Source organism: Phoca vitulina, unplaced genomic scaffold (assembly GCF_004348235.1).
Source record: "Phoca vitulina isolate PV1807 unplaced genomic scaffold, GSC_HSeal_1.0 scaffold82, whole genome shotgun sequence".
Taxonomy (NCBI): Eukaryota; Metazoa; Chordata; class Mammalia; order Carnivora; family Phocidae; genus Phoca; species Phoca vitulina.
In genome coordinates this window covers 4,281,867-4,299,146 of record NW_022589785.1, presented here as the reverse complement: position 1 = coordinate 4,299,146, position 17,280 = coordinate 4,281,867, and the positions used below count along the sequence as shown (strand labels likewise).

General features: G+C 36.8%; 1 protein-coding gene across 5 annotated transcripts in view; it reads right to left on the bottom strand.

Annotated features, from left to right (window-relative positions):
* The window catches only part of HORMAD2 (HORMA domain containing 2), a 91,255-nt gene that overhangs the window by 45,822 nt on the left and 28,153 nt on the right, over positions 1-17,280 (bottom strand). For 4 of the 5 annotated variants that reach the window (XM_032395161.1, XM_032395163.1, XM_032395160.1 and 1 more), the window contains 2 exons: positions 13,982-14,133; positions 13,342-13,595 (listed from right to left, as the gene is read on the bottom strand). In XM_032395161.1, coding sequence (XP_032251052.1) covers positions 13,342-13,595; positions 13,982-14,133 — 406 coding nt within the window. The remainder of the gene's footprint in view (positions 1-13,341; positions 13,596-13,981; positions 14,134-17,280) is intronic. The other variant, XM_032395164.1, reaches the window with a different exon arrangement.

The following is a 17,280-nucleotide window of genomic DNA, read 5'->3' as shown; positions in this document are numbered from 1 at the left end:
TTGTTTACGTGTTATTTTTCCCAAGCAGTTTTGAATCAGGGATTTGGCCTATTTGTGTACACTACCTATGTACAATGACTCATGCATAAGCTTCCATATAAATTTGTTGACTGAATTAAATGGTGATAACTTACAATTAGAATATTTTAGAGTATTATTTTAAGCTTTCTTCACAATGAGCTTCATGTAGACTTGTTTAAATATCAAAATAGTGCCATTAGCTATAAAGTTTCTTCTTGTTCTAAATTTGATTATCAAAGGAGGATCCCTCCATCATGCAGGAAGAAGCAAATTTGAGGTCATGGCTTCACAAAATATATACATATAACTTCGTTTCTAGTTCTTTTTTTTCTTTTAAAGATTTATTCATTTGAGAGAGAGAGAGCATTGAGTGGGAGGGGTAGAGGGAGAGGGAGAGAGAATCTGAAGAAGACTCTGCACCAAGCAGGGGATGCCGGGCTCAATCTCAACAACCCTGAGATCACGACCTGAGCCGAAACCAAGAGTTGGGCGCTCAACCGACTGCACCACCCAGGTGCCCCTATTTCTAGTTCTTCTTTACCACTGTCTGAAGTACCAGGCTTCTGAAGTCTTAAGATCTCAGTTTTGAGACCCTAATATAAATGCTAAAAATTACTCACCCTACAATGCCTGGATGTGTTACAAACCATAATCTCATCTGTTTATCAATAGACAATTTAGCCTCAAATGGAAAACTAGAAGCACGTATAATAAGTATTAGAAAAATCGGCCAACTGAATATCATTCTAGATAATTAAGTAATATTATCATTATATTTTTCAATGTACAATTGACTAAATCTCAACAAAGTCACTTTGAAAAAAAAATTTTTTTTTTTACTTTTACTTGCATTTATTTTATGTAGAATTTACTCCTGAGCTATATTGTTTCTTCAGTTTCTTCTGGGATATCTTTTTTTTCTTTGCAACCTCCTCTCTGGTTTAGAAACAATCTGCTCTTTTTCAGTAAGGATCATTTCAATGTGGCAGGGAGAGCTCATGTATGTGTTAATCTGACCAGGAGCCCTGTAAATTCTATGCCACATCTTGGGGGCTTTGTTCTCCTGGATGTGCTCAATGACCAGGGAATCTACATCTAAACTCTTTAAGTTCAGAATTACTCTTTGCATTTTTAAGCATGTGCAGCAAAAATTTAGCACTTTTTGGGTTACCAACCCTGTGTCCAGCTCCACTGTTTGACCTGGGCACACGTACCAACTCTACCATTGTAGTGAAGGAATGGCACACATTGCTTCTGTAAAGAGACATCTTTCAGATACTTGGTGGCTTTTTGGATATGCATACCCTTGATGGCCTGGGCAGTTTCACTTGTGTTCTTAAAGTGAACACAAAGATTTGAACCTCTTGATTTGCATGATTTTGTAGGGTTTTCTGGGTCAAGTGAATAATGAACTATTTTAGAGATCACCTGAGGCCACTTACGGGAAGAGAAAAAAAATCCTAATTTAAATAGAACCTAATATTAGTTTTAGTTTAATGGTTTTAGTATAATGATAACATTGTATTATTTCAGACTATTAGGAGTATCTTTTTTTTAAACAAACAGAACATTCTCAGTCTTATTCTGGTTTTTTTTTTTTTTTCTTTTTTTAACAAAACATTTCTTTTAATGCTAGGATTTAATAATAGTACATCCAAAATATTCCTACCTAAGGCTACTCACTATGCTCAACTTTTCTTCTGCTATAATAAATACCAATATACTCTTTATTTCTTTATATAAATGAAACATACACAGATCATCAGTGTGTTTCTTCCCACTAGAAATAACTCTCTGATGTGTTATAGAATGATCCATATATAAAAAAAAAAGAAATGACTTAAAGGACTGTGGGAAATTCAACCAACTTTCATTCCTCTTTGCATGGTTAGCAGAGGATAAGAATTACATTCTATAATGCAAAACAAAAATTAATTGAAAAAACTTTCCTATTTGACAAAGAGAAACTTTGTGGAAAGGACTAACCCCATGATAGAGAATGATGTGTGGTTTTTAAGTCTGAATATTTTCTGTAGATAATGTGCCTTCTCCAATGTTTTCAATAATCAACTCCACTTCCAAGAATCTAAGATATCCTTGCCAACACTACATTGTATCAAACAAAGCATATATGCTTCATGAGATGTGATGCTATGAAAATCATCAGACTATACTTCAAAATGCAAAACTTCAGTTCAGAGTTTAGAAGGAGAATATAGGTTCTGAATGAAAAGTCTCTAGTTTCAATCCATTGGCTGGAATACAAAGCAATTTTAAGGAATTCAGAAAGTATCTTTCTAGCCCACACTTAAATGGTACCATTTACTTTGGCACTAATTGTACTTTATATTCTAATTTCTCAAAAACGAATCATTTGCACTAATCAAATGTGTCAGCACGAAAGGGTGAAAAATGGGCTTCACACAGGAAAAAAAAATGCATCCAAAAATGTTCATTGTACCTAGACAAAATGTTAAACTATTGAACTGGTTTTTAAGAAAAACTGGTGGCTGGGGGCACCTGGGCTGCTTGATCGGTTAAGCATCCAACACTTGGTTTTGGCTCAGGTCATGGTCTCAAGGTCCTGGGATCGAGCCCTGAGTCAGGCTCCACACTCAGCAGTTTGCCTAAGGATTCTCTCCCTCTCTCTCTGCCTCTGCCCCTCCCCCTGCTCATGTGCATAATCTCTCTCTCTCTCTCAAATGAATGAATAAACCTCTAAAAGAAAAAAAAAGAAATACTTATGGCTGTTATATTAAAAAAGTTTTCTGCCTTTAGCTCATTCTCAAAAAACATCATTTGTATGAATTATTTATGCATCAGTTAAATTAATGTGTTGCAGATGAGAAAATATACCATGCTGGATCAAGATTACTAGGTACAAAGGAAGGACTAGAAGAGATGTGTACAGAGTATCTAGGAACTCTTTCTAACATGGAGGTACAGACTCATAAGGAGCTCAGAAAATTGGAAAATTATGGCATATGAACCCCTATCAAAAAAGCTGATAAAAATTTGAATTCCAAAACAGCTATAATGGTTTAATAAACTAGGACCATCAGTCTCTAAAGTAGATGTGGGCAACATTAGCCCTCCATTTTTTATAGCTATCTGTATATGTCAGTAATTACTAGTCTTTTAAGGAGCCGGAGTTAATTATCTCTATTAGAAAGAAGTACTTTTCCCTCAGCCTTTAAACTTAGCATAAAATTTAAATAAGATTCTACATCTGGGGCACCTGGGTGGCTCAGTCGTTATGCATCTGCCTTCGGCTCAGGTCATGATCCCAGGGTCCTGGGATCCAGCCCCGAGTCCGGCTCCCTGCTCCGTGGGAAGCCTGCTTCTCCCTCTCCCGCTCCCCCTGCTTGTGTCCCCTCTAGCTGTGTCTCTCTCTGTCAAATAAATAAATAAAATCTTAAAAAAAAAAAAAAAGATTCCACATCCAATTCCAGAATATGTGTTGACTGTCACCATATAGTGAGTTCTTTAAAGAAGCCTGTCCAGGAGTCTCTCTCTAGTATATATGTCTATTGCTATCCATCCAGTTGACCACAACAGAGAAAACAGGCCCAACATCCCAGAATACTGGTGCCATTGTGTTTGTGTGGCCTTACTAGCTAGATCTTAAGCCCAAACCATCCCTATTAGGAATGAAGACCTGTCCTGAAGGTGTTGCAGAGGTAGATAAAATGATAAGGACACATTTAGGTTAGGGTTTTCCAGACAGTTCTACGTAACTCTGTTTTGTCCTAGGATTCCTTGGTCTCCTACTTGGGTTCTGTGTACAAGTGGAGTTAGGTTTTAAGAGTTCTCATAACTTAAGAATTTTTAAATTTCAAATCTGTGTGCTTTTATAGTTTCTGAACTTATTGTCAAATTATGATCTCACTTTTACATCACTCCTTGGATCATTTTTTTTTTAATTTTAAAGATTTTATTTATTTATTTGACAGAGAAAGAGACAGCGAGAGAGGGAACACAAGCAGGGGGAGTGGGAGAGGGAGAAGCAGGCCTCCCACTGATCAGGGAGTCCAATGCGGGGCTCGATCCCAGGACCCTGGGATCATGACCTGAGCCGAAGGCAGACGCTTAACGACTGAACCACCCAGGTGCCCCAATTCCTTGGATCTTAAAGATCATACCAGAAAATAGTACAAATACTGAATAATTTCAACTATGGGTGAAATTTTTTATATTTCTCTTTCTGTGACTGAGATAAGGAATAACCTGAAAAAGAAAATTGGATTAAAATCTTTTTTTTTTTCAATCTTACAATAGTCTCACAACAATATGATATGTTAAATTTCTTCTTTACTACAGATCACTAGTGAAAAAGCAGTATAAGTTGTTTGGTCAAGATTTTGTAGACTTTCTATTTATTTATTTATTTTTTTAGATTTTATTTATTTATTTGACAGAGAGAGAGACAGCGAGAGAGGGAACACAAGCAGGGGGAGTGGGAGAGGGAGAAGCAGGCTCCCTACCAAGCAGGGAGCCCGATGCGGGGCTCGATCCCAGGACCCTGGGATCATGACCTGAGCCGAAGGCAGACGCTGAATGACTGAGCCACCCAGGTGCCCCTAGACTTTCTATTTTAATAGAAAATTTTATGATTTAAAAAAGTTTTAAATAAAATCTTTAAAAAAAAAAAGAGGGGGCGCCTGGGTGGCTCAGTCGTTAAGCATCTGCCTTCAGCTCAAGTCATGATCCCAGGGTCCTGGGATCGAGCCCCACATCGGGCTCCCTGCTCGGCGGGAAGCCTGCTTCTCCCTCTCCCACTCCCCCTGCTTGTGCTCTCTCTCTCGCTGCGTCTCTCTCTGTCAAATAAATAAATAAAATCTTAAAAAAAAAAAAAAAAGTTTTGAGAAATCTTTGAGTTAGAGGTTACCAAATGTAGAGATTGCAGCAAAGCCATAGAATACAGGGAAAAGTATGGAAAGTTCAGTATTGGAATTACAAGTCATAGAGACAGAAGTTCTATACTATACTATACTTTCCAACTTGCTTGGAACATCCTCTGCCTTGATTTCTGCCAATCAAAATATAATTCATCCATAAAATCAGTGCCAACTTATCCTATTTCTGTATTGTAATAACACAGGCTTTGAAGTCCAACCACCTCAATCCGAATCCTGGCCCTGCTACTTATTCACTGTATATGTAGCCTTTGGCTAATTTCTCTAAGTCTGTGTTCCTCATTTATAAAATCAGGATAATAATAGAATCTACTTCATAAAATAGCTGGGAAGATTAAAAGTGATAATACGGGGCGCCTGGGTGGCTCAGTCGTTAAGCGTCTGCCTTCGGCTCAGGTCATGATCCCAGGGTCCTGGGATCAAGCCCCGCATCGGGCTCCCTGCTCAGCGGGAAGCCTGCTCCTCCCTCTCCCACTCCCCCTGCTTGTGTTCCCTCTCTCGCTGTGTCTCTCTCTGTCAAATAAATAAAATCTTTAAAAAAAAATAAATAAAATAAAATAAAAGTGATAATACGTGTAAAACCCTGAGAACAATGCTCTGCTGTTAGTTAATATTATTTCTATCATTCATACACTCTCCACTATTATTTCTCATTACATTATGTAAGTATTTTCTCTTCAGCCAGAGTTTCCAAATGAAGAAACTATATTTTGTATGTCTTTGTTTTCCTCACAGTGCTTAGCAAGGCATTACTCTCAATAGGAATTTTGAAAATATCCCAGAGAACCTTAGCATGGAAGGGATCTCGGAGGTCAAACTAGTTTAACTTTTCTCCTAAATCATGATTTTCTCTTGCAACACCCTGAAGATAATCATCTATACCCTATCTTGAACACAATATATATCTATACTTGAACACAGCTGGTGACAAGTAGTTCACTTTTCTCAAGACAGCCAGATTTTTTAACAGTTGTAATTGTCAGAAAATCCATCCTAAAGAGGTAGAGAAGCTAGCAAGCTTCTGGAAAATGATTTGGTAATACTCATTCAAGAGCTATACAAATTTTCAGGTTCTGTACATTTCACTTCTGATACTATATCCTTTAGAAAACAAGAAAATTCTGCCATACATACAAAAGTATTTATTAAAACACTATCTATAATAGCAAAATCAGGAATTAGCCTAAATGTTTTTTTAAGATTTTATTTATTTATTTATTTATTTTAGAGAGAGAGCATGTAAAATGTTTAAAAGTACACAAAGGCAGAGTAAGTGCCTAAATGAAACAAAAGATCACTAAAATTAGAAATGTGAACATTAAGGTGGGACATATTTATCAAGTTAATGTTAAGTATAAAAGCAAAACAAATGGATATATAAACTATGATTAAAGCCATATACAAATATGTATATCTGTGGAAAAAGACAGGAGGTAATGGAACATACAAAAATGAAAACAGTATCAATAGGATGGTAGGAAAGTTAGAAGATTTGCATTGCTTTTTAAATTACTTTAATGTCATTATAATATTGCTTTCAAATTTTTTAAGAGAAAGTTCTTCCTTCTATTGAGCCAAAATCAACCTCCTCTCACTCCCTGTGAGTTTCATTTCCTCTCTCCTTCTGTCCTTTAAAATTATACAAAATAAATGAACTTGAAATATGTGAAAATGGTTATCATAGTTTTAGTACCTTCATTCTCTGGTACTCCAGAAGACAGATTAGAGAGGCAATGCTGATATCAGGGAGACTCAGTAAGGAGACTTAGCTGTCATTCACAAAGAAAGCAATGATGACAGACTGAACCAGCACAATGGCAGTAGGGCCAAACTTGAGAAATATTTCAAAGGTAAAACAGATGGAAAAGGTAACCAAAGGGATGTGAGAGGTGAGAAGTTGAACACATTCCTCGTCAGGCTGTTTGATAAAATCATGGTTACACCACCAACATGATGAACCTGAGAGAAGGAAGAGCATATCTGGTGAGAAGTTGAAATTCTATTTAGAGATGTTGAATTTGAGGTACCTGTAGGATATATATGTCTATATATTGATGGAAAGATCAAGTTGAAGTCAGGGAGACAAAACCAAACCAGAGAAATAGGAGACAAAGATAAAAGCAAAACATGAATGAAATAGAAAACAAACAAACAAAAGCCATAGAAGTGATCAGGACAGGGACATCTGGGTGGCTCAGTTAGTTAAGTGTCTGACTCTTGGTTTTGGCTCAGGTCATGCTCTCGTGGTCATGAGATCAAGCCCCACATGGGGCTCTGCACAAAGTGCAGAGTCTGCTTCAGGTTCCCTCTCCCTCCCCCTCGGCTCCTCTCCCCATGTGTGCTTGCACTTGCATGTGCACTCTCTCTCTCAAATAAATAAAGTAAATGAAATCTTAAAAAAAAAAAAAAAAGAAGTGATCAGGACAACCAAAAGATGACTTTGAAAGGATAATAAAAAATAATGATTTTTAGCAAATATAACCAAGAAAAACTAATGGGGCACAAATAAACAGCAAACAGATACAAAAACAGGGAAACAGCTATAGAACAAAGAGTTTTTTTTAAATTATAAGAGACCTCCATGAATAACTTCATATCACAATTTATGAACATTTGAATTGGGAGAGAAAAGTAAGGTATTTATATTTTTTGGTATAAAGTTATTCATGGAGGTCTTTTATAATTTAAAAAATTTCTTCTGTTTCTGTCATTATTTCCCCTTTTTAGAGAAAAACACAGAGCCTATCTCTGTGAACTTCAGATTAGACAAAAAAATTTTTTTTGAAAGACAGAGAGAGAAAGCATAAGCAGGGGTTGGGGGCAGAGGGAGAGGGAGAGAGAGTTTTAAGCAGACTCCAGGCTCGGGGTGTGGAGCCCCATACGTGGCTGGATCTCATGACCCCAAGATCATGACCTGAGCCAAAATCAAGAGTCAGACACTTAACTGACTGAGCCAAACAGGCACCCTTAGAATAGACAAAAAAAATATTTTTAAGATTTATTTATTTGAGAGAGAGAGGGCTATCAGGGGAGGGTCAAGGGGAGAGGGAAAGAAAGAATCTCAAGCAGACTCCCCACCAAGTGTGGAGCCCAAAGTGGGGCTTGATCCCATGACCTGAGCCAAAACCATAAGTCAGACACTCAATTGACTGAGCCACCCAGGCACCCCAACAGACAAAAATTTTTAAATAAAAACTGCCAAATATAGCTGAAAAGATTGATAAATTAGACTACATTAAAATTAACATAATTAGTATTCTGTTCACAAATACTATTAGTGTTCACAAAACACTATTACGAGACTAAAAAGGCAACTCATAAAGTCAAAGAGATACTCACAATACATATATCTGACAAAGGACTTTTACGTAGGATATATATGCAGAACTCCACAAATCAATAAGAATGAAAGACAATCCAATAGAGCCCAATAAAGAAAAAATGACAACTTGAAAAGACACTTTGCAAAAAAGTATATCCAACAAGGCCAATAAACATATGAAAAGATGCTCATCTTCATTAATCATCAGGCAACTGCAAATTAAAACCACAGTGACCTAACATTACACACCCACCGTGATGGCTAAAATTAAAAAGATAGAAAATGCCAAGGGTTGGTGAGGATGTGGAGCAACCACAACTCTCATACATTGCTGATGGGAGTATAAATTGGCACAACCACTTTGGAAATTGTTTTGTAGTATCTATTAAAACTAAATGTACACATATCCTTGACCTAGCAAATCTACCCCTAACAGTTCTATTCCCACCAGAAATGTGTACATATTTCATTGAAAAACATGTTCAGAATGTTCAGAGCAGTACTATTCATAATAGTCAAAACCGGAAAGTTATCCAAATGCCCACCAACGCTAGAGGAATGAATAGTGAGAATGGTCTACAACAACAAGCAAGAATATGGATAAATCTCACAACATAATGTTGAGTGAACAAATGGCTCATACTCTATGACTCTATATCTATAAAATAAAAAACAAGAGAAACTAATCTATGCTAACAGAAGTCAGGATAGAAATATTCTTGTTGAGTGACTTCAAAGTAAGACTTAGTTTTCTGAGGAACTGGTAGTATTTTGTTTCTTCATCTGGGTGTTGACTTCATGTGTTTATTCAGTAGGCTGGGACAAAGGTGAGACAAACAAGTTACCTAAAAAGCAAAATTTAAGAACCCACTTACTCTCACCTTGCTTGCCTCACCCTCATCCCAGCCCTGATGTTCAAGTTTGTGAATATTTATTGAGCTGTATCATTATGATGTGTTTTTTTGCATGTAAGTTATACTTGAGTTTAAAAATTTTAAAGGGGTCTGGTTTACCTCACACCACAAATAAAAATAAACCTGAAATGGAATAAAAACCTACATGTAAAAAGAAAAGCCTTAAAATTCTTAGAATAAAATACTGGAGGGCGCCTGGGTGGCTCAGTCGTTAAGCGTCTGCCTTCGGCTCAGGTCATGATCCCAGGGTCCTGGGATCGAGTCCCACATCGGGCTCCCTGCTCGGCAGGAAGCCTGCTTCTCCCTCTCCCACTCCCCCTGCTTGCGTTCCTGCTCTCGCTATCTCTCTCTCTGTCAAATAAATAAATAAAATCTTTAAAAAAAAAAAAAAAAAAAAAAAGAATAAAATACTGGAGAATACAGTAGTCCCCCTTATCTGCAGGGGATATATTCCAAGACCTCCAGTGGGTGCCAGAAACCATAAATAGTACCAAATCCTATATATACTATGTTTTTTCCTATATATACATGCCTATAATGAAGTTTAATTTATAAGTTAGGCACAGTAAGAGATTAGCAATAACTATTAATAAAATAGAACAATTACAGCAATGTAATGTAATAAAAGTTATGTGAGTATGGTCGCTCTCCCTTTCAAAATATCTTACTTTATACTCACAATTCTTCTTGTGATGATGTGAGGTGATAAAATGCTTATGTGGTGGGCGCCTGGGTGACTCAGTCGTTAAGCGGCTGCCTTCGGCTCAGGTAATGACCCCAGGGTCCTGGGATCGAGTCCCACATCAGGCTCCCTGCTCAGTGGGAAGCCTGCTTCTCCCTCTCCCACTCCCGCTGCTTGTGTTCCTGCTCTCACTATCTCTGTCTCTGTCAAATAAATAAATAAAATCTTAAAAAAAAAAAATGCCTATGTGGTAAAATAAAGTGAGGCGAGTGATGTAGGCATTGTGATATAGTGTTAGGCTACTACTGACCTTCTGACAATATGTCAGAAGGAGGATTATCTACTACCAGACTGCAGCTGACTGAGGATAACTGAACTGCAGAAAGCCAAACCACAGATAAGGCAGTACCACTGTATTATAAACGACCTCAGGTAAAGAAAAACTTCTTAAGAATATTCAAAAGCGGGGTGCCTGGGTGGCTCAGTTGGTTAAGCGACTGCCTTCGGCTCAGGTCATGATCCTGGAGTCCCGGGATCGAGTCCCACTCGGGCTCCCTGCTCAGCTGGGGGTCTGCTTCTCCCTCTGACCCTCTTCCCTCTCATGCTCTCTGTCTCTCATTCTCTCTCTCTCAAATAAATAAATAAAATCTTTAAAAAAAAAAAAAGAATATTCAAAAGCACATGTTAGAGGAAAATATTTGATTACATTAAAACTAAGAACTTCTCTTTACCAGAAAAAAAAAAAAAAAGAACTTCTCTTTACCAAAGACATCTTTTAAAAAGTGAAAAGATATGCCACAAACCTGGAAAAAATATTACAACATAAATAAGTGAAGGAGAATTATTAATCAGAACATATTTTTTAAATCAATGAGGAAAAGATAAATAATCCAATAGAAAAAGAAATGAAAGACTTGAACAGTTACTTTATATAGAAGAAAACCAGAATGGCCAATACACATGAAAAGATGCTCAAACTTACAAATAACCAGGGAAATGCAAATAAAAATCATGAAGTATTACCATTTCACATCCAGTAGATAGACAGAAAACATAAACTCGAATAATATTAAGTGTTGACAAGAATGTAGAGCACTCTCCTCCACTGTTGGTGGAGTACAAATTGGTACAACCACTTTGGAAAACAGTTCTACATTACTAATAAAGTTGAAAATGTATAAGCCCTAGGATTCTTTGGTATATTCTCTAGAGATACTCTTGTAAATACATACCAGGAGATTTGTACACGAATGCTTATAACAATTAAAAAGAAAGAAACTCTATCAAGAGTAGAATATTCTACAGCAGTGAAAATGAATGAACAACCACACACAAATGGATAAATCTCATTTTTGATGGTCAAGCAAAAGAAGCAAATCATAGAAGAATAACAAGGGTATGATTACATTTATATAAAAGTTTTAAACAAGTGGATATACTCATGGATGGTAAAATTATAAAGAAGAGTAATAGAAGGATTATAGAAGTTAAGAGTGTGGTTACATTTGGAGGAGAAGGAAGGGGTGCAATGAGGAAGGGGCACATGGTGGCTTCCAAGGTAGTGACAATGTTCTACTTCTTAACCTGAATGGAGGCTATACGGATGTTCTCATTATTCTTTAAACTGTACATACTATTTTATATACTCTGCTGTATGCCTGATATTTTCAAAATAAAATGATTTTTAAAAGTATAAAATGTTCTATATATGTATACCTGTGTATGAATGTGTATGTGTGTGTGGGTATGTGTTCCATAAAGGAAAACAACAGAATTTTCAGTGACAAAGTGTCAGAAAGCTGTTCACTAGACTTACTAAATTATTTCATATAATTGGCAAGTTAAATTGAATGAGTTTACCACAAAGTCCTGATTTTTGTATATATAGTTCCTACTAAACATATGCTTGGAAAGTGTTATCACGTGTCTTATTTAATCTATCAATTGAATTATTCATTCTCAAGTTGTCCACTTTCATTTCCTTTGGTAAAAGATAAATTCTTAATTTTAAAAGATAAAAATCCAGTTGAAACATGCCCATTCTCTTCTTAACCTTTATTTTTTTTTAAAACCAGCCTATGTTAACTATATCTTTCTGGAACAGGATCAGAAGAAAATTGCATCAAACTCTAAAGCCATTAGCATGTGTGACATTGTGAAAATACTAAAGATGAAAAAAAATCCTGTTTGTTTGGTTATATTATTTATATTAATTAAGACCTCTTTTCAATATATTAAATATAACACAGATTTAAAGAACCAGAAAGAACCTTCAAAAGTTATTTACTACAGTCATCTCTTTAAGTAGGACTCAAATTATCTCAAGCAAATAAATTAGCATCCTAATTTGAAAATAGCTCCTGAAAAGATTTTATAGCATCACCTCCCATTAAGCAGTCTGAAAAATTTTTATGTCTAACTCAGAACCCTTTTAATACAATATTGACATACAGTAAACTTTGTTACCCAGATGACAGGGTGTGGATTTACCTAGGACAGTGGGGCCCTAGCAAGTACTCAACTCCAAGTCTCTACTGGAGGAAGTAGGCAAGTAAAGGGCTCAGAGCCCTACCCATTTGGCTCCAGTGGCTCCAAACGCCCCAGACCCCTGGCTTTCCCCAGGGACCTAGCCCCAAAGCTTGTCTCTCTCTACATAACCAACAGTTGACTATCATTATGTTTTCACTCTGACTTGAGTTTATCTATAACTTTTTTCTCCCCCAACCTCCCTCCACTCAATTATCCCAGTAATCAAGAACTTTATATTTCCAGTGAGAATGAATACCTAGAATATTTTTTAAATCCTAAAAATGTTACCTATAAATGAAAAAAAGAAAATCCCAAATTTTCTAAGTTTATGGGTACCTTTTCTAAGAGAAGTATATTGGAAGGTCTTTTTTTTTTTTCTTGTAGTCACGGACAATTTCAAAGTATATTCCCTTTTTTTACAGTACAGTACTTTTTTTACAATAAAGACTCCCTGAGGTCAGAGGCTAATTTTGTTTTAGTTTTTATACCTGACTATTGGACTATTGGACTATTGGACTAATGGACTATTACTATTGGACCTTTACTGTGGTCCATCGGACTATTGGACTATTGGACTCTAGATCTCTAGAGATACTCTTGTAAATATACACCAGGAGATTTGTACACGAATGCTTATAACAATTAAAAAGAAAGAAACTCTATCAAGAGTAGAATATTCTACAGCAGTGAAAATGAATGAACAACCACACACAAATGGATAAATCTCATTTTTGATGGTCAAGCAAAAGAAGCAAATCATAGAAGAATAACAAGGGTATGATTACATTTATATAAAAGTTTTAAACAAGTGGATATACTCATGGATGGTTGGACTATTTGGACTATTGGACTATTACTGTGATATTAGACTATTACTGTGATATAACCTATGAGGGAATTAAAAATGTTAGCTGTGTTTAACTGAAGCAATGGAGGCTCGATAAAGTTTTGCCTTACATGATTGTTGCATTCCTCTTCTTCTTCATCGAAGTCTAGGCCCTGATGAACAATCTCAGTAGTGCTGTTCTCCTGAAAGAGATTGTTCTCCAAATCAGATACTCTGGTGGCCTCAGTTGTGACTTTTACTTTCATACTATGAAAGCCAGTGGAGACCAATCCCACTTGCAGGTTTACAGGCTCCCCCTCGAACAGCAGGAAGTGTGAGTTTACCCCTTCTTTAAAACCAGGGGGTTGGTAATCATGTGGAGTCACTGCAAAATGAAAAGGGCAGAAAACCAAGAAAACTGTGAGTTTCAATAAAAGTCAAATTAATCTTTCATGTGTAGCAACAGGTATCTTTCAGATGCTTGCAAAATCTCTCTATGTAAAATATTACTTCGACACTTAAGAAGGAATTTAACTAGAGGGTGCCTGGGTGGCTCAGTCGTTAAGCGTCTGCCTTCGGCTCAGGTCATGATCCCAGGGTCCTGGGATCGAGCCCCACATCGGGCTCCCTGCTCCACGGGAAGCCTGCTTCTCCCTCTCCCACTCCCCCTGCTTATGTTCCCTCTCTCGCTGTGTCTCTCTCTGTCAAATAAATAAAATCTTTAAAAAAAAAAAAAAAAAAGAAGGAATTTAACTAGAGGTCTCCACCTACCTGCATTATAGTAGTGGAGTTTCATAGTAAGTATCACATCATTAGGAAGGGGTCCAAGGTTCTGCATCAGTATATATAATTTACGGATCAGTAGAACACTGGCTTTCTTAATATCTTCACTGTTTGTCCCACTTTCGAAGCTTGTACTACTGCTATAACCATATAGAAAAACAGCATACTTTTCAATCATATGTATACTGAAACTCTATTTTAAAAAGAACAAAACTCTTAACCATATGATCAAATAAATATAAAGTAAATATCAGGACACTTGAGACCATTTTTAGAATGTAAATTAGAGCAGTGATTGTACTTTCTGCAATGTATATACAATGGATTTCTTAAGTAGCAAGTTCCCTTAAATATGACCTGATTTTTTAAAAATTTGAGTTACAGGGCGCCTGGGTGGCTCAGTTGGTTAAGCAACTGCCTTCGGCTCAGGTCATGATCCTGGAGTCCCGGGATCGAGTCCCGCATCGGGCTCCCTGCTCAGCGGGGAGTCTGCTTCTCCCTCTCCCGCTCCCCCCTCTCATGCTCTCTCTCTCTATCTCATTCTCTCTGTCTCAAATAAATAAATAAAATCTTTAAAAAAATAAAAAATAAAAATTTGAGTTACAAATAACCACATGCCATAATAGTGAGAACAATGGATTTGGAATTAGGAGACTTGACATCTAATATTGGGTCTGCTGCTAACTAACTGAATGAGCTGTGTCAAGTCATTTAGACATTCTAGATCAGTTAGCTCACTTTGCGGGATAAGCTTATACACATTTCTACACCTTTCCAGATTTTCTATTTGAAAATTGGTCATCAGTTCTGGGCCCTTCTACCATCTGGTTATCTGTCAGAGATGTCCCTTCCTCTTACATGGATTCCAACAATGGCTATCTATTCTTCTCGCTTTTCTTCTTGTCTACACTGCAATAACATTCTCTATGCCACTGCTGCAATAATATACCTAATAGGAAAATCTCCTCATGTCACTCTCTTGCTTAAAATTCTTCTATTACACTCATCACCTTTCAATCAAATTCAAGAATGGTATGTGTACAATGCCTTTCATGAGCAGCCACGCCCTCACCTACAACCTCATCTGCATTTACTACCCAGTTTCTTCTCACCCACGTGCATTTGCATATGCCGTTTACTTTGCTTGTATTGTGTTTTTCCCACTTCTTTTCCTGACTCTCCTCAATTCATCCTTTAATAGCTAGCTCATGTGTCACCTCTTCAAGGAAGTTTTCCCTGATAATTCTTATACATTACTCCTATGTATAATTGTTTGTATGCCCTCCTCTAGATTATGCGTGGCTCTATCTTTCAAGTCCACAGTACTGTTTGGTGCCAGCTAGAGTAAATACTCAGTAAACATTTGTGGAATTAATAAATGAATGTACAAGTGGAACCAAATTACCTTCTAACTCTAAATATTTTTTTATTTCTCTCCAAAATTTTCTTCCCAAATTGGTTTCATATTTGAATAGCTTCTAGGAAGGACTATCAACTGCAATATATTTGCACAATGTCTTTCACATAGTAAGCACTCAATAGTGAATAATAATCCTAAGTAATCGAGCTACTGGAGGAAGTGTGGATTCATAAAACAGACATTATTAAGTGAATACATTTGCTCCTTTTTTGATTTTGAACAACAAAGGTTTGTCTACTAAGATTTAACCAATTTGAAATAGGTAACTCAAGTGAAGGGCTATAGCATTTAGCTCATGGGATCTTTCAGTATACATCATATTCATAAAATCATATCCATGTAAAATCATACTCAAGACTCCCTTGTACTCTTTTAAAAGGGAAATTATCTTTACTATGGAAGAGGTGATAAGGTAATTTTGTATGACTGATCATTTAAATAAATGTCTACCTTTGGTTTCTAGGAGATTAGTAATATGCATTACCTTCTCTCCTCCTTAATAGCTGAAAGATTTGGCCATTTCTGTTTTACTGCTCACCACTTGGCATATGTGCCTTCATAACAAAAGAGATTAATCTGGTTGCCAGTAGTACTTATATTTAAATTTTGGAGAGTAAAAGGCAACTGTTTAATGTGGGAGAATATGTACGGAAAGTGCTGTACAATCTGTACAATGCTATATAAATGCTAGCTTATGATGATTAATATTTTAATTCTCATTCCTAAAACTTACTTCCTCTGCACATCCTACTGCTGTCTGCAAGTTTTACAAATGAGAGGATAATTAAGGAAGTGAATCTCAGAGAGAAATCCTCAAACTTGCGGTAAATGACAAGACAGAGCTAATAGCAGAAAATTGAGTATTAGGCCACGTTTCTCTTCAGAGTTGCTCCTTTCATGGGCACTCATTCCCCTGACTTGGAGCCCTCTACCACCCAGGCCTTTTCACCACCACCCACCCCCTCCACTTCTATTCCATCTCATCAGCAAAACTGAGATCTTTCTGAATCCAAAAGCTACCGGGATGGGAATAAATATTGCTCTTCAATAAAACATCTCCACCTACACCAGGGATCTTTTTAAGCAAATACCCATGTCTTTGCTCTTTAACCCGCTAGTATGTCTAAAACTTGGCATTTTAAACTTGATAGGAAAAAGTAGTGCTTTCCAGTCTTTTCCATACTGGGACAAACATAAAAAATTACATTTGTATGACAGATTGGGAGAAGTAGATGAGAATGTTTGTATCTATAGGCAAATAGTTCAGGGGTTTCATTTACTCCAGATCCAGTCTGGCTATATTGAGGGCAAAAAAGATTAATATCTTGGCATAGCAACTGAGAAACTTCAGGTTAGTGTCTAAATAGAATCTTATGGAGTTCTTCAATCAACACCATGTAGACAGCCTCATTAATACAATTTCTACTGCTATGCCACCCACCAACCACCATTGCCTCCAAGGACCACTACCATCACTACCACTACCACCAGGTACCATTTACTGGCCTTTTAACATATGCCAGGCATGGGCAAAGCTTTGTATATGTATTATAATTTAATAGTCACAGCAACCATATGATGTAAATATTATTAATTCCACTGTGCAGATGAGAATACTAATATTTAGGGAGGTTAAGTAATCTGTCCAAAGTTAGACCAACAATGGAGTGTTCCAAGCTAGGTCTCTAGGAATTGGAACTCTTAACCACCAAACTTAACTTCCTTTAAACCCCACCAACATCACCTATGAGGAGAAGAGGAAAAGAAGCAAAGGAAGACTCTACTCCCACCAACTTCATCCATGGATTTCAGAAATTTGAACAATTATTACTATTATTAATGGAGGGTTTTTATAGGATTAGTGGGG